At 60.8% G+C, this 19,028-nt stretch overlaps 2 protein-coding genes across 3 annotated transcripts; one reads left to right on the forward strand and one right to left on the reverse strand.

Moving 5' to 3' along the window:
• Nucleotides 1-2,160: 2,160 nt before the first annotated feature.
• On the reverse strand, nucleotides 2,161-11,201 carry LOC132083829 (CYFIP-related Rac1 interactor A-like). Of its 2 annotated transcripts, XM_059488740.1 has the most exons (13): nucleotides 11,032-11,201; nucleotides 8,601-8,685; nucleotides 7,973-8,053; nucleotides 6,522-6,601; nucleotides 5,928-6,049; nucleotides 4,964-5,069; nucleotides 4,510-4,646; nucleotides 4,340-4,417; nucleotides 4,116-4,232; nucleotides 3,942-4,021; nucleotides 3,720-3,846; nucleotides 2,847-2,917; nucleotides 2,161-2,760 (listed from the first exon to the last, which is right to left on the reverse strand). In XM_059488740.1, exons 4-13 carry the CDS (start codon nucleotides 6,592-6,594, stop codon nucleotides 2,697-2,699), a joined length of 975 nt encoding a protein of 324 aa, XP_059344723.1. In that variant the 5' UTR covers nucleotides 6,595-6,601; nucleotides 7,973-8,053; nucleotides 8,601-8,685; nucleotides 11,032-11,201; the 3' UTR covers nucleotides 2,161-2,696. The 2 variants fall into 2 exon arrangements, with proteins under 2 accessions (XP_059344723.1, XP_059344724.1); XM_059488741.1 differs by lacking the exon at nucleotides 6,522-6,601.
• A 2,568-nt stretch (nucleotides 11,202-13,769) lies between these two features.
• Nucleotides 13,770-18,178, forward strand: HPCAL4 (hippocalcin like 4). Its single transcript, XM_059488678.1, has 4 exons — nucleotides 13,770-13,844; nucleotides 15,945-16,114; nucleotides 16,212-16,427; nucleotides 17,069-18,178. Exons 2-4 carry the CDS (start codon nucleotides 15,953-15,955, stop codon nucleotides 17,264-17,266), a joined length of 576 nt encoding a protein of 191 aa, XP_059344661.1. The 5' UTR covers nucleotides 13,770-13,844; nucleotides 15,945-15,952; the 3' UTR covers nucleotides 17,267-18,178.
• The last annotated feature ends 850 nt before the right edge of the window (nucleotides 18,179-19,028 follow it).

The raw sequence follows: 19,028 nt of genomic DNA on the forward strand, positions 1-19,028 counted from the left end.
CACTTAATCTAAATGGCTTTGGCCAAAGATAAGGTCATTAATTACACTGGGATTAGAAAACAGCCCCGGCGTGGCTTGGCTCGCCATCAGTTAAAGCCCTCGCACCCTGGTCTGGCTGAGCACGGAGCTGAGAGCCTGAGCAGGGGCAGCTCTGTGTCCTTGCTGGCCGGGCACCATCCCGGTGGCGCTGCCTGTCCCTCGGTGGACACTGGCATTTGGACACGGTGCTGGGAGAGCGGAGGCAGATCCAGGGGTCCAGGAGGGCTCAAATCCTCGTTTCCACTCCTGAATGTGTATCCCACTGTGTGCTGCCTCCAGCAGCCCCTGCCAGGGCTCCAGCCCCGATTGCTGCCCACACGGGTGCCACTGTCCCCAGAGCTCTGAGCTCTGATGATCAAGGTGTTGTACATCCCTTTTGGTTCCCTTTTCTCACCCGGTTTTGGCTCTGAAATGCTCCCACAGGGAAATTCTCACCCGTGCAGCGCTGCCCTTTGCCAGGGTGGCACGTGCCACCTGCTCTGCCCTGAAAGTGCCACCTTGGCGACAGGCAGGGCTGGGATGTGGCACGAATTTGGCCTCATCCCTCCCCTCACAAGCAAGGGGGGACGCTATGGGCTCTGTGCCAGGAGCTGACCGGCACAGGGACACTGGGACACAGCTGCCACCTCTCCCAGCGCCGCTGACCAGCTGGTGTCTGTGCCCTCACCCTCTGGTGGCTTTAAAGGATCCTGGTGGAGAGTCCTGCGTGGTGACGCTGTCCTGCCCCGTTCCCACACTGCAGGGACACTCCTGGGACCGTCTGGGGGATGGTGTCACTTGGGGACAGCAGCTCCTGCAGACACGCACCACAGAGCCGTGTCCTCAGCTCCCAGGTGGGATCCTTGTCCTGTGGGGGATTTAATGGGACTCTCAGGGTCCCTTTGGGCTCAGCAGGGCTCGGCTGGCACTGCTGCCACCACAGGGACAGTGGGTCACAGGAACTTACAGGGAAACTGAGGCACAGCTGGGAGCAGGGCCCTGCTGGGGAGCCCGTGGCCCATCCATGCCTTGGCAGCATTTCAGGTGGCTGTGGCAAAGCCAAATGTTGCAAGAGGCTAAAAATAAAAGGAGCTGTTGGCCGTGGTTGTGCAAGAGCCGCGTCCCCGTCCCGCCCTGCGCGGGAGCTCGGTGCCTTCGGCGGCAAACCCGGCCGGGCACGGCAGGGTCCTGGCACCGAGCCCGGGAAATGCCGCTGCCCAAAGGGACGGGGGCTGTGCCCCCTCCTCTCTGTCCCCTCTGGGCAGCTCTGGGGCTGGGGAAGGGTCCATGGAGGTTCGGGGTCCCCATGGTGGAGCAATTCCATCTCAGGGATGCTGCCCAGCACACACAGGGGGCAGCGGGGAAACCGAGGCAGAGCCGCCTCGCAGGAGGCTCTGGGGCTGTGGTGTCACCCGTGGGGTGCCCATTGTCATCCCCAGGGACAGGGAGGGGCACGGTGCCCGTTCCTGCCCTGTGCCAGGCGGGAAAGGCGGCGGGAAGGAGCGGGCTGGCAGGGCGCCAAACCCCGGGGCACCCGATCCGAGCCACCCTGAGGACGCTCTGAGGGGTGACACAGCCCCAGGCAGGGGCTGCCACCGGGTCCTGTCCTGCCGGGGTCTCCCCCAGCTCGGGGTAATGCGGGTGCGAGGCTCAGTGGGTGCCCCCAGGGCTGGTTTGGCACGGCTGGGGCCAGCGGGGCTGGCTTGGCACGGGTGAGACCACCGGGGTTGGCTTTGCACGGTTGGGTGCCCCCAGGGCTGGCTTGGCACGGGTAGGTGCCCCAGGGCTGGTTTGGCACAGGTGGGTGCCCCCAGGGCTGGTTTGGCACGGGTAGGTGCCCCAGGGCTGGTTTGGCACAGGTGGGTGCCCCCAGGGCTGGTTTGGCACGGGTAGGTGCCCCAGGGCTGGTTTGGCACGGCTGGGGCCAGCCGGGCTGCGTGTCGCGGTGTCACAGGGCCATCTGCCGGCAAAGGCACCGGCCCTGGCAGCCAGAGCCGGCCTCCAGCAGCATCTCCAGTCCTCCCAGTCTGCAGCTGCACTGGGCAAGGATGGGGCTGGGGCTCTTGTCCCTCCTGGTCACTGTCAGAGGTGGCATTTGTCCCGCACGGTGTCACGGAGAGGGGACACGGCTGCAGCCACGAACAGATTAAATGTAATTTTATTTCACACCCCAAAAAAAAAAAAAAAAATGTAGAAAAGAAGAGGTGAGTGTGGATTTAATTGCTCATATTAAAAATCTACCAGGTGAGACTGAGCCGTTTCCTCCAGAGTCAGTGGAGATCCACAGGGATACTTCTTCCTCTTCATCCTCTCCCTCCTCCTCCTCTTGGGGACCAGCATGGGGACAGGGGCACCAGCTGCCCCCTGCCCAAGGTGCCCCCGTGCCATGGGCACCCTGCTGCCAGCCCCACCAGCATTCCCTTGCCCGGGTCTCTCCTGCCTGGCCCCTGTCCCGTGTCCCCACGGTGCCACCCATGGTGTCACCCACACCTCGTGTCCAGGAGCAGGTGCTGATTTGGGGCTGGGAAGGGGTTGGGGAGGGGGGCAGGAGCCCGGGCCCGTTTTGATTTGTTTTCAGCGTTTCTGTGCGTTCCTCGCTGTCCCTTTTCCCTCTGTACAAAATGAGCTGTATGGTCATGGGTGACACGGTGACTGCGGCCCCGGTGGCCACGCCGCCCTCACTGCAGCAGGGCCCGGATCTGTTTGGACGTGGTGTCGTCGTTGAGGTGCCGAGTGGTGTACCTGGGTGGGGAGGGGACACAGGTCACAGCAGGGTCCCTCTCTGCTGTCCCCACTCCCCAGGCTCTGTCCCCGAGCCCCCGTCTCACCTCAGAGCGTTCAGGAGCCCCTCGGTGCTGGTTGAGGGTTGGTCCTTCAGGACTTTAATGCAGCCTTTCATCTAAAGGGGGCACAGAGCAAGGCTCCATCAGAGAGGGACTGTGATGCCACAGACATATTTTATGAAAAATCCTTTCCTTTCCTTAGAATTTTTTCTCCTGAGAAGCTGAGAGGCCTCAGGAACAAAATGCAAACATTGATTATCTGCTGCTGTGGAATGCAACAGGTGCATCTGTGATTGGTCTCATGTGGTTGTTTCTAATTAATGGCCAATCACTGTCCAGCTGTCCAGGCTCTCTGATCAGCCACAAGATTTTATTATCATTCCATTCTTTTCTGTTGCTTGCTAGCTTTCTGATGAAATCCTTTCTTCTATTATTTTAGTATAGTTTCAATATATAATATATAATATATAATATATAATATATGATATATGATATATAATATATTATATATTATATATTATATATTATATATTATATATAATATAATATATAGTATATAGTATATCGTATATAGTATATAGTATATAGTATATAGTATATACTATATACTATGTACGATATACGATATACTATAATAATATATATAATCATAATAAATTATTATATAATAATTTCTCATATTGTGTTATAATATATATAATATATAATATATAATATATATACTAATATAATATATATCATAAAATAATAAATCAGCCCTCCTGAAACATGGAGTCAGATCCTCATCTCTTCCCTTGTCCTGAGGCCCCAGTGAACACCACCACCCTGAGACCCCTGGGATCCCCCATCCTCAAACCAGGGATCACAGCTGCTGTGGCGTGGCTGTTACCCCCCAGCTGTGACCCCAAAACCACTCACATCAATCTTGGAGGTCTTGGCGAAGGCCCCCACGGGGTGCACGTGGTCGTAGAGGATGATGACGCCGACCATCACCCTCATGCAGAAGAGCAGCGTCTCGGTGTTGGTGAAGCGGCTCCGGTACTCCCTGGGTGAGCAGAGAGGCTGCCTGAGCCTGGCAGGGGTGGTACGGGGACCCCAGGAGCGAGGTGTCCCCCCCAAACCCCAAAGTGGGGCACTCACGGCGTCTCCAGCATCACCCTGCACACGCAGGCCATGGTGCTCAGGCAGTCGGTCGTGTCCTCGATGGGGAGCGTCTTGTTCTGAAAGCCAACGGGTCCCAGCTGCTGCTTGCCCCGTGTGTGGGGGCTGTAGGGGGTTTCTGCCCCCCCTGAGGGTCCCCCCAGCCCCCCTCACCTCTGACACGAACTTGGTGGTGGCGTTGCTGAGGGTTTTCAGCATGGGGGTGGCCTCGGCGTAGAACAGGGACATCCTGTTGGCCATCTCGTTGTTCACCTCGCTCTCTGCATCCAGCTGGGGGGGGTGTGCTGGGGGTCACTGGGGTGGCTGAGCCCCCCCAAAGCCATCCCCAGCCCTGTGAACCCCTGGGGGAGGCCGGGGGAGCAGCAGAGTCCTCCCACCTGCAGGTTGTTGATGCGGTTCCGGCTGATGGTCCGTCTGTAGTAGCTGAAGTCGTTCTGGATGGCGGGGTTGGTCATCTGAGGGGGGGACACCACGGTTAGGGGACCCAAGGAACTCGCAGGGTCCCGTTGTGGGGTCCCCCTCGCTGTCACCCCACACGGGGAGGCACCTTGAGCTCGTCGAAGCTGAGGGTGAAGTGCAGGATCTCGGCGAACTGCTTGGCCAGGGCCTGCTCCCGCTCCAGGTGCTGGGTCGGGGCGTAGGGCGGGCTGGTGAGGGCCTCCAGCAGGCTCCGCAGGGCGTTCTCTGGGGACAGAGCACCCCTGTCCCCCTCCGCACCTCCACCTTGTCCCTCCCCTCGTCCTGAGGCCCCCAGTGAGCACCACCACCCTGGGATCCCTGGGATCCCCATCCTCCAGCCAGGTATCACAGCTGCTGTGACCACAGAGCTGTGACCCCACAGCTGTGACCCAAAACCACTCATGCTGATCTTGGAGGTCTTGGTGAAGGCCCCCACAGGCCGAGGGGAAACTGAGGCACGGCGCAGCATCCCCGGCTGAGCACACCCTCCATGGCCAGGCCTGGGGATGCACGGGGTGATGCAGGGGGGCTCAGGCACTCACCCAGGCGCAGGGAGAACTCGTAGAAGCGTTTCAGCTTGGCGACCAGGGGGCACACGGCGCTCCAGGCGCGCTCCTGCAGCCGCAGGTCCCCGGGGTTCTGGATGGCCTGCGAGGGGAGCGTTGGGGAAGGTGAAACAGGAAAGCCTGATAAATATGATTGTCTGGCCAAAAGATTTTGAGAATATAGAAATTGTAAGCGAGATTGGAATGAAAGCAAGCTTTGAGATCCCAGAGTTACTGAATAACTGGAAAACAGTGGTGTGGCCAGCTGAAGGTAATCCCCTTCTGACTGCTGTGAGAGCAGGTCAACCCCGACCTAAGAATTCTTTCTGATAAAGAAGAATTAGCAGCAAATGTCACACGAAATTAATAAAAACGAATATGTATGAACCTATTGTGAAATTGTATGCATATGTATTTGAGAGGGGCATTAAAAGGGACCTGAAGTTCCCAGAAGTACGCATGTCATTTTAAGGGAACGATTCCCACATGCGTCCAGCGCTGTAATAAACATATCTGTGATGGTGTTCACAGGGGTCTTAGGTTGAGGGAAGAGATGAGGATCTGACTATGTTTTAGAAGGCTTGATTTATTATTTTATGATATATATTACATTAAAGCTATGCTAGAAGAATAGAAGAAAGGATTTCATCAGAAGGCTGGCTAAGAATAGAATAGGAATGATAACAAAGGTTTGTGGCTGGGACTCTCTGTCCAAGCCAGCTGACTGTGATTGGCCATTAATTACAAACAACAAACATGGGCCAATCCCAGATGCACCTGTTGCATTCCACAGCAGCAGATAACCATTGTTTGCATTTTGTTCCTGAGTCCTCTCAGCTTCTCAGGAGGAAAAATCCTAAGGAAAGGACTTTTCATAAAAGATGTCTGCGACACAAATAACTTTACAACTTTCACAGAAATTGTGGAGTTTTGATTATCTCTGCAAAACAGCAGCACCCACCTCTCGGATCTCCTGCCCGGCGCCCGTGTAGCTCTGCAGCTCGGCCAGGATGGTCTGCGCCTCCTCCAGCACGGCGTTCACCTGGTTCCACACCGCCGTCTCGGCCTCCGTGGGCTGCGCATCTGCAGGGCAGCGCCCCGGGGAGAGAAACCCGGAGGGCTCTGAGCGGGGCCCGGCCAGGACAGAGCCAGAGCGGGGTGCCAGCACCCCCGGCCGCGGCTCCCCTGCCAGCCTGCAGCCCTTCCTGGCCGGATTCGCCCCTGCTCCGTTCTCCTTGCCCCGGCTCGAGCCAAGCCGTGAGCGGGGATAGGGTGAGGGTGAGTCCTGGCTGCCCTGTGCCCGTGGAGCTGCTCACCACAAAGGGTCCCCTCAGCCCCAAGAGGCTGCAAAGAGCCCCAGGAAAGAGGTGAGGAGCGACAGCCCGCTGCCACAGGCCTGGCCCCCCTCCCCGGGGACACCCCCGGATGGCAAAGGTTGGGGAGGACGTCTGGGATGGGCGCGATGCGATGGGGACAAAGAACTCAAAATGGTGCGGATGTGGAACTCAGGATTAAGTACGGAACGAAAAACCGGAAAATAAAAATCCCATCTCACTTTCAAAGTCAAGGAAAAAATTAGGGCCTTGGTCAAGTTCGTTATAAGTCAACACTTTTAGAAGGTTCCCCATGTGAAACCTGCAAGAGAAGAAACAAGAGGAACAAAAGCATGGTGGTGAGGTGGAGCCCGGGGAAGAGGTGCTGGGCTGCGGGCAGCGGCGGTGGCCGGAGCCCCGTCCTCCCCCCAGTGCTCCCGGGGGGCTTGGGGGGCTCCGGGGGTGACCCCACGGCCCCGGTGCAGCCTCTTCCCCCCCGATGGTGATGAGCGCTGTGGATGGGTGATGGAGAGGGAGGAGCGAAGGGAGGAAAAGCCGCCGGGAAAACTCTGAAGTCCCCGGAGTTTGGCTACAGCCAAACCCCTACTCTAGTGCAGAGCGGTCCTGGGGAGCCCCCAGAACTGTGCCGGGGGGCTCTGGAGGGGGCTGCAGGCAGGAGAAGGTTGTGCTGCCTCAAAGGAGCCAGGAGGAGCAGGAAGGATCCTCGCCGTGGGCGTGGGGGGCTGTGTGACCCCAGCCTTGGTGTTTTGGGGGGTGCTGGAGTCAGAGGAGGTGTGGGGAGCTGTGCATCCGCTGGGGATGGAGCTGGGGACAGGGCTGGGGAGGGCAGATGCCGCTGTAATCTTTTCACCCTCCCACTCCTGCTCTGAGCTGTGTCCCGGAGGAATTGAAGGAGCCAGGGGAGCCCTGGGGCTGTGCCCGGCCTGGCATCCACTGTGTACCCCCTTGTGCCCAGCCTGTCCTTTCCTGGCCCTTAGCCCGGATCCAGGGAGGCTGAGGCAGGGCCCTGCTCCCCATCCCTCGGTGCAGGCTGCAGCCACCGCTCTGACCTTCCCAGCAGTGCAGGTGGCACGGATCACCACTCCCTCCTCCTGGATCTCTCCCTCATCCTGGATCACTCCCTCCTCCTGGATCACTCCCTCCTCCTGGATCTCTCCCTCCTCCTGGATCTCTCCCTCCTCCTGGATCACTCCCTCCTCCTGGATCACCCTCTCCTCCTGGATCACTCCCTCCTCCTGGATCACTCCCTCCTCCTGGATCACTCCCTCCTCCTGGATCTCTCCCTCATCCTGGATCACTCCCTCCTCTGGATCACTCCCTCGTCCTGGATCACTCCCTCCTCCTTCCCCAGCCCGCAGGGTGTCCCTGTCCTGGCACTGTCACTGATGGGACATCAGTGCCATCAGCTCACAGCACTGGGTGTGTGCCTGAGGCGCTCCCGGGCCAGCTCCTGCTGCATCCTGCATCCCACCACTGTGCCAGGACATCTGCCCCACTCTGAGGGATGGAGTCCCAGTCCCCTGTTCCCATTTTGGAGACTTTTTCAGGGCCCCAAAGCACCTGGGGACACAGGGCTGCTCGGGGACACCGTGCCTGTCCCCATCCTCTGCACAGCAGCTGCGGTGGCAGCCCCTGGCGCCCTCCCCATGCCCACCCTGCCCATGGGACTTACTTTCAAAATCCAGGAAAAAATGAGGACAGTTTTCTAAATCTTTGCCCAGTACCTTTATCAGGTTGCCCATGGCCAGCAGACCTGAGCGAGAGAAACAGAGCAGAGTGGAACAGCACCGGTGCCACCAGCCGGACACCCCAGAACCCCTGAGCCCCCCGGGGACACCACCATGACACCCCTGAGCCCCCAAAGGCCACCCCAGCACCCCTGAGCTCCCCAGGGCCACAACCATGGCATCCCTGAGCCCCCAAAGGCCACCACCACAGCACCTCCCTGCGCCCACCCCGATCCCTCCTGGCTGGGCACGCTGCTGGGAGCATTCCCTGCAATGTGACAGCTCTCCCAGCACTTCTTGAGGTGAGAAGGGGAGAGGGGTGAAGGCCTTGTGGGGTACCCCTGGCCATTCTGCCACCCCTGAGACACCCCAGTTCCCCAGCCCTGGCACCCCCAAGGGATGGGGGGCAGCCCCAGGTGACCCCCATGGTGTCATGCCATTGCCCTGGGTTATGGGGCTGGGCATCCCCCATGGACAGGGGAAGACCCCAATGGGAATTGTGCCCCCCAGACCCGGTTTGGGGGTCTGGTGCCAGCACCAGAGCATCCCACCCACCCCACTGAGGTTCCTTACCTCAGTGCCTGGTGTGGCAGCGGTGGCTACGGCAGGAGCAGGGGCTGTGCCACCTGCCCGGGTCACTTCATGGGCCAGCAAGGAGCTGTGGGCAGAGGGCAGGAGGGTCAGGGCACCTCACAGGGCCCTGGGGACCTGTGGGTGGGTGTGTGACCAGGAGGGACACTGCATCTCCCCTCTATCTCATGCTGCCACCGGCCTTCACCTCATTTACCTTGGATATTTTTTACCAGGAGCTCAGCAGGCATCAGGCTGAGCATCCCTGTCCCTCTTCACCCCTTGCGGGACCTGCCAGCAGCTCGGGGACAACCCCAGAGTGGAGCCATCTGTCCCCAACCCTCCTCGGAGATCCCCAGGGATGACTTTGCCAGCTCCAGTGCTTGGCTTTGCTCTTTCCTGAGCTCTGTGTGAAGATCCCTTTATGCCGCCGACGGGCCACAACCCAAATCCTGCAGACAATTCCCTGCACCCCACCTTTCCTACAGGGATGGGGGGTCAGGATTGGCCCCACGGTGTCAGCAGGCACCAGGAAGCAGCCACAGCACTCAGCAGGCTGTAATTAAGCGCTGGGGTTTAATTAATGAGGCTGGGGAAGGGAAGAGGGAATGCTGGAGCAGCAGGGGAGGGATGGGGTGGCCTCGTGCCCGGAATGGGGTTGTGCCCCCCCAGCCCAGCACAGAGCCTTGGCATCAACAGTGATGGCTCTGCCTTCCTCCTCCTCCTCCTCCTCCTCCTCCCAGGCCCACTGACCGGTGGCTTTGCACTGGGGTGCACAAGCCTGAATGCAGCTGGATTTTGGGGTGACTGGGGTGCACCAAACACACCCAGGGCTGTTGTGGTGCAGTGACCCCGAGGTTCATCCTGCTGAGCACTGGGGTGTTTTTAAAGGGTGCTGGGGGTTCCCTGGAGTGCCAAGAGGGTCCCTGGAGTGCCAGGGGGGTCCCTGGGGTGGGAGATTGGCACCTGGCACTGGCACACAGGCTGTGACCAGCGTGCAGGCATCCTCATGCCCATGCCACCCTTGTCCTTGACGGGCAGCCTGGGGCTGGGATTTGTCGCTGCTGAGCTCTGCCTGTGCCCGGGGAAGAGGCATGGATGGTACCCGGTGTGGGGACACATCAGGGTGACCCCAGAGCTGTGGTGCTGGGGTTTGGTGCCAGGGGCTGGTTTGGGGATTGCTGCAGCCCCTTGGGCTGGAGTAAAGGGGGCTCCACTCGGGGTTCAGCCCCTGTTTTACCCCTTTTCCTCGGTCCCAGGTGCTTAAACCCCCGGGGGGCCACGGCACATCCCTGCCGGGGGGGCTGTGGGGAGGGCGAGGGCTCCCCCCAGTGCAGGCTGCCCACTGCTGATCTGGGGGAACCGTGCGCCCCAAATCCGCTGCGAGAGTCACCCCCAAAGCGGCAGCGCTCAGAGAGGAACGCGCTGCCACAGGAGGGCTGGCAACAGCGGCTCCCTGTCCCCAGCCACACCCGAGGCGGCCCCGGCTGCTGTCCCTCCCTGCGGTGGCCTCGTTGCACCCCAGCCCCGCTCCAATTCCCGCAGCGCCGCCTCCCCTGCTCCCCACGGGCATCCCGCCCCACGGGGACCCACGGCGGTGTCACCTCCATGGGGACACCCCAGCCGATGGGGTGAACCGGCACTCCTGCTCCAGGCAGGACCGAATCCCGCACGCAGGAGCATCCCTGCCCCGAGCGGGCAGTGCCGGAGGGGCAGCGATGTCCCCGCGCTCCGGCCAGCCCGTGTCACCGCTTTGGGGCTGTGTCCCTTTGCAGCATCGCCCTGGGCACCGCAGCCTGGTGCAGCGCCGCAGCTCCGGCCGGGGGCTGCCTGCCCCTTCCCCTCGCTCTGCCCCGCTCCCCGCAGCCCCCCGGGTGCCCCCCGAGCCCCCCGAGCCCCCCGGCCGCTGCCGGCACCGCCGCAGGCTCGGGCGAGCGGTGCCCGAAGGATTTTCCATGGGGGGGCACAGCTTATCCTGGGAATCGGGGTGCGGGGCCGGATCCCACCCCAGGATCAGCCGGGGCAGGGCGGAGTTGGGGTCTCCCCGCTTCGGGAGCGGTGTCCGGAGGGATGTGTGGGGCCGAGCCCCCCTCGAGTGGGGCCGGGGGCTGCGGGGGCTCCGCCGCGCTGGCTGCGGCTGCGGCTGAGCCGCGCAATCACCGCAGGGCTGCCGGCCGGGGCCGAGCCGCAGCACCCACCGGGGACCCCGCGGGGCTGCAGCAACCCCGGGTGGGGCGAACGCACCCCGGCATCGCCACCCCAGCCCGGCATCCCCACCCCAGCCCGGCATCCCCAGCCCGGCATCGCCCACCCCTCCATCCCCGCTGCCGGGGGCGCCCAGCGCGGAGAGGCGCCGCTGCCAGCGGGGTCCCCGGGGACATCCCCCCGCCCTGCGCCGTCCCCGGGCCTGCTGCAGCCCTGTCCCCGCGCTCACCGTGCCCGTGGCAGCCCGCGGCGCGGGCAGGCGGCGGTCGGGAGCGCGGGGATGCTGCGGAGCGCGGGGTGCGGGACGAGGCGCCCGCCCGTGTGTGCGTGAGCCGCCCTGCGCCAGCTGCCGCCGAATGCACCACAAAGACCACCATAGCCCCCCGGCCCCCCCACGCCACTGGTGACGGTGACGTCTCAAGTGTGAGCGAGACGGGGAGGTTTAACCCGCTGCGTGCCGGCCGGCAGAGCGCTGCGGCCTGGCGGGGAGAGGGGTCGGGGTGCCGCTCCCGTTTGGGTTTGGGGGACATCGAGAGGGTCGCCCCACATCGGAGCCAGCCCCAGCTCGCAGCAGGGGGAGAGAAAATATTCAAATATTCCAAACATTCCAAATATTCCAAATATTCCTTTGCTCTGCCCCAGCCGATGGGTGGCACTGCGTGCCCCGGTTCCGTCTCTGGGGAGGGGGACAAGCACCGACCCCGCCTGGTGCCACCACAGCGAGGACAAACCCGACCCTCGTGCCAGGGCCCCTGTTTGGAGCAGGCAGCACCTTCTGTGCATCATAGCTCCCCCAGGACGGGGCAGAAAGGGTTGGGGGGCAGGAACCAGCACAGAGCTGGTTTCCCTCAGGAGGAAAGGAGCCCCCAGATTTGGCTATTTCTGCTTTTCCACCCCAACTCCCCCCTTTTCGCTGGGCATGGCAGTGCGGACATCAAGAGGCAACCCCAGTGTTGGGGTCACCCCGGGTCCAGCTTGCCCGGTGGCACCAGAGCTGCCCCTCAGGGCCGTGGGGTGGGTGACAACAGCTCCTCATTCCTTCACAGAGGATTTTGTGCTGGGAGGGGTCTCAGAGGGGCTGGCAGCGCCCCGATCAGTGGCCGTGTCACCATCGGGTGACACTGGGGACAGGAGCTGTCGGGATTCCGGGATGAACACCCGCGATTCCTGCTCCCCAAGCCCCCCTCCGCAGTTTGTGGGGGGCTGACCCCACAAACAGCCCGAGGCAGAGGGGGCTGCGGGGTCTCCCCCATCGGGCCCGGGCCCCGGGCCGTGCTGCTGCCGCCCGCAGCCGCTGGGGGAAGCTGCAGCCCTTTGCATCCCCCGGAGCCGCTGGATCCGGCGGTTTGGGAGGTTTTGGAGGTTTTCAGGACTCGGCAGCGCCCTGGCAGCTCAGAGCCCCCAGGTGGGTGTTGGGGGATGCGGCTGCAGGAATGGGGAGGGAAAAGCTGAGGCTGAGCCGCACAGCTGTGTCCCCCACAAACACTCTGCTGTCCCCTCTGCAAACCCAGGGCCAATATCCCGTTCAAACCTGGGCTCACGCAGGTTTTGGGGTGCCCAAATTTGGGTGCTGGGCTCAGCTGGGTGCTCTGTCAGTGTGGTCAGCCCTCCATGACCCCCACGCCACGGCTTGGGGTGTCAGGACCCCAAAAGGGACACCCCAGGACCGCACAATCACCCTGATCCTCATCCCAAGGGCATCCCTGGGGCTCCCCAACCTCTCCCAGCTCCCCGCTCTCAAGCTCTCAGCCCTGGCAGCCTGCGCTGCTTCAATTAAACCCTCATTCATTTTTCAGTCCCCCCGAGCACCCCGGGCACGGGCGCTTTGCAGAGCTGCTAATTGGTGTCTTCTCCATTCCACATCCCAGAAGGGCCAGAGGGGCCGGCGGGGCTCAAATCCCATCCCCAGCTCTCAGGGACGCTCACGGAGAGGCTTTGGGGCCACACCGAGCCCAGCAGAGGCTGTGGGGGTGACCCAAAATCCCAGAATCACCTCATTCCTGGACAGGGACATGGCACAAGAATGTCACATCCAGCCCTGGGGGGGTCCCAGCCCTCATGCCCCCAGGCTGGGGGGGGGGGGGGGTGGGTGAAGCCCTTGAGCCCCACTGCTGCAAAAACCCCACAAATATTTGTGGTTTCTGTAGCCCAGCCCTGTCCCACCTGCAGCTGGGGCAGCTTCTGCTGCTTCCTGCAGCCCCCCCTGCAGAAAAGGTGGGTGCACCTGAGGGCAGGTGCCTTGGGGAAGGGCTGAGCACCCCATGGCACCCCAGAGTCCCCTGGGGATGGGATGGGATGGGATGGGAGGGGATGGGATGGGATGGGATGGGATCCATGGGATGGGATGGGATGGGATGGGATGGGATGGGATGGGATGGGATGGGATGGGATGGGATGGGATGGGATGGGATGGGATGGGATGGGGATGGGATGGGATGGGATGGGATGGGATGGGATGGGGTGGGATGGGATGGGATGGGATGGGGATGGGATGGGAGCAGCCCTGGCTGGCCAAACACTTCATCCAGGCCCAGCAGATGCAGAGGGGCAGCTCTGGACGGGCCCAGTGTCCCCGGGATCGCAGCAGGATGCCAAGGTCACCGGGAAAAGCGCTCGGCGATCTCCATGGAAACATTCCACGTTTGGTTCTGGAGATCAAAGTGGTTTTCTTGTCCCTCTCTCCTGTGTGCCCGTGCCAAGCGCTGAGCCCCCGGCGTGTCGCGGTGCCCCCAGAGCAGGGGTTGAGGGGCCAGCAGGATCCCACTGCCCACATCTCCCTGTCCCAGCATCCCGGCCCCAATTCCCCTCCCAGCATCCCAGTACCCCCCAGTATCCCACCCCGACCCCCGCCCGCGGCCCCTCCCGCCTGATTGACAGCGCTCGCAGCCAATGGCCGAGCTCTGCCGCCGGGGGGGCGGGGGGCTCGCGGCTACAAGAGGGGCGGGAGCGGCGCGGGCAGAGCCGGCGGCTGGACCGCGGCCCCTCCGGTACCGGCACCGGCTCCGCGCCCCGCCGAGCGCACCTGCCCGCGCCGCAGCACAGGTAAGGGGATGCCGGGGCTGGAGCCGCACCCGCGGGGCCCGGACGCGGCTCAGCCGTCGGGGCAGGTGCCGGGAGATGCTCCCGGAGCCGCTTCCAGCTCCGGTGGTCCGGAGCTATCCCGTGGTGCGGGTGGGGAGAGCATCCCCGAGCCCCCACCCAGCCCCGGGCCCCGTCCTGGATCCCTGGGTGCCATCCGGGGGTGCTGCTGCGGGCTGGGGGGGACACCTGTAGTGCCACCCATAGTGCCACCCCTCTGTCTGGTTTTGGGACCGGACAATTGTTCAACAATTGGCGCTTTGGGGTGAGTGTGGTTCCCTGCTGGGCGCTGTTCCCTGCCCTGGCATGGCTGGGTGCTGCTTGGAAAAGGGGTTTGAGGGCTGTGGAGCTCAGGATGCTGCTCTGGAGTCCCGGCCACTGCATCCTGCATCCGTGGGAGGACTTGGATCACGGCAGGTCTGCCCATGCAGAGTGCCCGGCGTGGTTTATGATAAATGGTAGCTAATAGGAGCCAGGCCACAGTGCCAGGGGGGTTTGTGGAGCCGAGCTGGGGTCGCTGGGGAAGCCTCGGGCTCTGTGGGTGTCTGGACACTCCCTGGGCTGCCAGGGCTGGTGGGCTCCGCGCTGCTATGGCAGACGGTGACAGATGCTGGTGGGATGATGGGGCAGGAAGGAGCTGCTGCCTGTGGGGTTTGCTGGGAGCAGGGCTGGCAGCACGAGGAACCCCACGTCCCCCGTCCCAGGGTCCCCCCGTGTGCCCCGAGCCAACACAGCCAGTCCCAGGGAGGACACCGTGCTTGGTTGGGCTCCAGGTGAACTTCTCCTCAACTTCACGGCGAGAGCAGCTCCAGGAGCTCCCGGAGAACCATCTGCCGCTCGGGCTGAGCGGCGCTGGCAGCCGGGGCTGCGTGGGAGCGGGCACGGCGCGTTTCGGAGCGGCTGCCCACACAGCCAGGGCCTGCCAGGGCTCCCTGCTGCTGCTGCAACCACGGGCCAGGCTGATTCCGAGGAAAAAGCCATGGTGGAAGCCGTGTTGGGGCGGTTTTGGGTTCCTCTTCGGCCACTTCAGTGTGCCTGGAGCTCTGGGCTTTCTGGTTTCCTAACCCTAACCCTAGGCAGTAAACAGTGCCTTAGGCTAAGGCTGGTTCCAAGGAAAAAGCCGTGGTGGAAGCCATGTTGTGACCATTTTGGGTTCCCCTTTTGCAGCTGGAGTGTGCATGGAGCTCTGGGATTTCTGGTTTTCAAAACCCTAACCCTAGGTGTAACCCTAACCCTAGGCAGTAAATGCAGCCTTGGACTAAGGCTGGATCCAAGGAAAAAGCCGTGGTGGAAGCCATATTTTGGCAGTTTTGTGTCCTCTTTGGGATGCCTTTTTTTAGCTGCAGTGTGCCTGGAGCTCTGGGCTTTGTGGTTTCAAAATCCTAGCCCTAACCCTAGGCAGTAAATGCAGCCTTGGGCTAAGGCTGGATCCAAGGAAAAAGCTGTGGTGGAAGGCATGTTGTGGCAGTTTTGGGTTCTACTTGGGATGCCTTTGGCAGCTCTGGCTTTGTGGTTTTCAAAACCCTAACCCTAAGTGTAACCCTAACCCTAGGCAGTAAATGGAGCCTTACAGACCCCATCTTCCCCAAGATGGACAAGATCTTCCCCTTGGCATCTCTGTGCCCAGCTGGATGCTGCATGGCCTGTGGTGCCAGAGAGGCTTTTATGTGCCCTAATGGCAGATTCTTTGTTGTCCCACCCTTAGAAAAGGTCCCAGGTGTTCCTTGCCATGGCAGCGTGGCTGGAGCTAAATGAGGTCCTTTCCAACCCAAACCATCCCAGCATTCTGTGACCATGCTCTGGCAAAGGCAATGGGAAGAGTTCTGAATTTCCAGTTGCTTTTTGAGTGTTTTCCTTCAGCCCAAAATGAGCCCAGGGGTTGGGGTGATGCTGATGGCTGTCCCAAAGGCCAAAGCCACATTTCCATTGCCACAGCCGCTGTCCTCCATGTCCAGCCAGGTGGATCAGCTCCAGCAGGGAGAAGGGGGATGCAGGATCATGCAGGGTGGATGAGGGCCTGGGAGGAGCATCCCTCTCCAGCCTGGCGTGGATTTTCCTTCCCAGGGGCAGCCATGGGCAAGCACAGCAGCAAGCTGGCCCCGGAGATGCTGGATGACCTGGTGAGGAGCACGGAGTTCAGCGAGCAGGAGCTGAAGCAGTGGTACAAGGGCTTCCTCAAGGACTGCCCCACCGGCATCCTCAACCTGGAGGAGTTCCAGCAGCTCTACATCAAGGTGGGCTCCAGCTTGGGGGGGGTCTGAGCGCTGCCTGGGGGCCTCCAAATGAGAGTTCCCCCTCCTCATTCCCACTCCTCTTCTCCCCTTCCCGCAGTTTTTCCCCTATGGAGACGCCTCCAAGTTTGCCCAGCACGCGTTCCGCACCTTCGACAAGAACGGGGATGGCACCATCGACTTCAGGGAGTTCATCTGTGCCCTGTCTGTCACCTCCAGGGGCACCTTCGAGCAGAAACTCAACTGGGCCTTCGAGATGTACGACCTGGACGGGGACGGGAAGATCACACGCCTGGAGATGCTGGAGATCATTGAGGTACCAGTGCTTCAAACCAGCAGGGGTTGGTTGCTTTTCCCAGGATTTTCTCACATATTGGGGTCCCTTTTAGCGCCAAAGAATGAGTTTTCCTACCCAGAATTGTGACTGTGTTCACAAAGGTCTTAGGATGAGGGAAGAGATGAGGATCTGACTCCATGTTTCAGAAGGCTGATTTATTATTTTATGATATATATTATATTAAAACTATACTAAAAGAATAGAGGCAAGGATTTCATCAGAAGGCTAGAACAGAAATAGAATAGAAAAAGAATGGAATTAATAACAAAGGCTTGTGTCTCAGACAGAGTGTCCGAGCCAGCTGACTGTGATTGGCCATTAATTAGAAACAACCCCATGAGACCAATCCCAGATGCCCCTGTTGCATTCCACAGCAGCAGATAACCATTGTTTGCATTTTGTTCCTGAGGCCTCCCAGCTTCTCAGGAGGAAAAACCCTAAGGAAAGGATTTTCCATAAAAGATGTCTGTGACACGTAGCCTTGCCTGAAAGGTGCTTGATGTGGATCTGGTAGAACAGGGTCCCAACAGAGCAGCAATCCTGTGCCCATCCCCTGCCTTGTCCTGGGGTCCTGTGTTCTTCCAACACTCCCTCTGATTCCCACTCTCCTCCTCCTCCAGGCCATTTACAAGATGGTGGGGACTGTGATCATGATGAGGATGAACCAGGACGGGCTGACACCCCAGCAGCGAGTGGACAAGATCTTCACAAAGATGGACAAGGACAAGGATGACCAGATCTCCCTGGAGGAGTTCAAGGAGGCCGCCAAGAGCGACCCCTCCATCGTCCTGCTCCTGCAGTGTGACATGCAGAAATAGAGAGAGCCCTGGCGCTCAGGGCTGGACCGGCTGCAGCCAAACTCTGCCCCTGTGATGGTTTCAATCCCTGTTTTCCCCCCCATACGGCCCCAGGCATGAGGCACATTCCATCCCTGCTGCTGCCCCTGCTCCGGCTGCATCCTGGGCAGTTCCACACCCCCGAGGTCAGAGCCTGCTCTGAGCATTGCCAGCCCTGTGCCAGCCTGGGCATGGGTGCCCTGCAGCCCCTGGTGTGTCCTGGCTGAGCAGGGCCAGCTGTTCCCACATCCCTGCTGCTTTCTCCCTGCTTTCCCCCACTGCCCCATTCCCCGTTCCTAACTGAGCCCGGCTCTGTCCCATTTCTGCTGTTTTCTCCCCATTTCTTGGCTTGTGATGCCTCCAGGGAGGCTGAAAAGCCCCAAATCCTGCTCCTGGTCCTTCCTTCACTGGGAATTCCCTGGAGAGGGTCTGGCACCAGCTTTAGCTCTTCCACCTCTGTTTTTACACTGGGAACAGCCAGGCTTGGTCAGGACACTCCAGCAGAGAACAGAAGTGTCCAAAGCCAGCCCTGGATGTCCCACGCCAGCAGCCACCCTCCATGCCATCAGGTGGGTGATGTCCCCAGCTGCCCTGGGTGCTCTGTGGCATTTCTGACCCTCCTGGGGACGGAGGTGAGGCAGGCTCAGGAGTGTGGCTGTGGAAGGCAGGTCCTGGTGCTGCTCCTGGGTCTGTGGCCCTGCTCACTGGGGGCTGTGGGCAGGTGTGGGTGGGTCCTGCTCCTGCTGACCCTCCTGGAAAGGCTCTGAGGCCACAAGAAACAAATCTGTCTCCTTCCTCCCCCCTTTCCCAGCCTGCTGCACCCAGCCCTCCTGCCCCAGGTTGGTGTTTAGTCTGCACATTGTGGTGTTGGTGGCTGTGGTGTCTGTTGGGAGGTGGTGAAGTCCTTACTTATTTTTCTAATGGACAAATAAACTGTCCCCTGTGGTGTGGTGTCCCCTTTGGGTGGTTTATTGGGGGACAGTGAGGTGACAACACTGCACTGCTGAGAATGTTGTAGGGGTCTCACCTGAGCCTGTGACACCCCAAGGGCTGGAGAAACCCTTGGGGACAGCACAGGTTCCTTGAAGGTTGAAACCCTTCAGTTGTGCAGGCAGCTCTGGGGGAAGAGAATGTCACTTTTGGGGTGGGGAGCCCCAGACCCCGAACCTCTCTGGAAATGGCTCTCATTTGGGAATGTGGCCGTGCCCTTCCCTCAGGGCTGCTGGCTTTGTCTCCATCTCTCAGCAGCTGGGACCTGCTCTCTCTGTGCATCTTTGTCCTTCTTTCCTCCACCCCCATCTTCCCAGCACAGATTTTCCTCTGGCCTCTCCCTCAGCAGCCTGCACAGACAGTGACTGTTGCTAAGGAGCTCTCACCAAATTTCAATCCTTCTCTGCAATCAATCTGGCAGGGCTGGCTCCCATCTCACCTGCACTCTGCAACTCCCCAGCCCTTGCTGTGTCCAGCACAGGGATGGGAGGGTGCCAAAAGCACGGCAGGGATTTATTTTTAGGAGAGCTGCTGATGGCGGAGCTCTGCACTTGTGCTTTCCAGGAGCACGTGTGAGTCTGCAGCTCAGCAGTGCTGGGGAAGAGGGAACAGGGCAGCTTCTCCCACCCTGCAGGAGCTGGGGACGTGCCAGGGCTGCTGCCTCAAAGGGCAGCAACTCAAAAGCTCCAGAGAGAACTCCAGGAATAACCTGGTGATCCCGGGACCCTCCAAGCTCCTCATTCCACCCCGAGGG

The sequence above is a fragment of the Ammospiza nelsoni genome, chromosome 25, assembly GCF_027579445.1.
Source record: "Ammospiza nelsoni isolate bAmmNel1 chromosome 25, bAmmNel1.pri, whole genome shotgun sequence".
NCBI lineage: Eukaryota > Metazoa > Chordata > Aves > Passeriformes > Passerellidae > Ammospiza > Ammospiza nelsoni.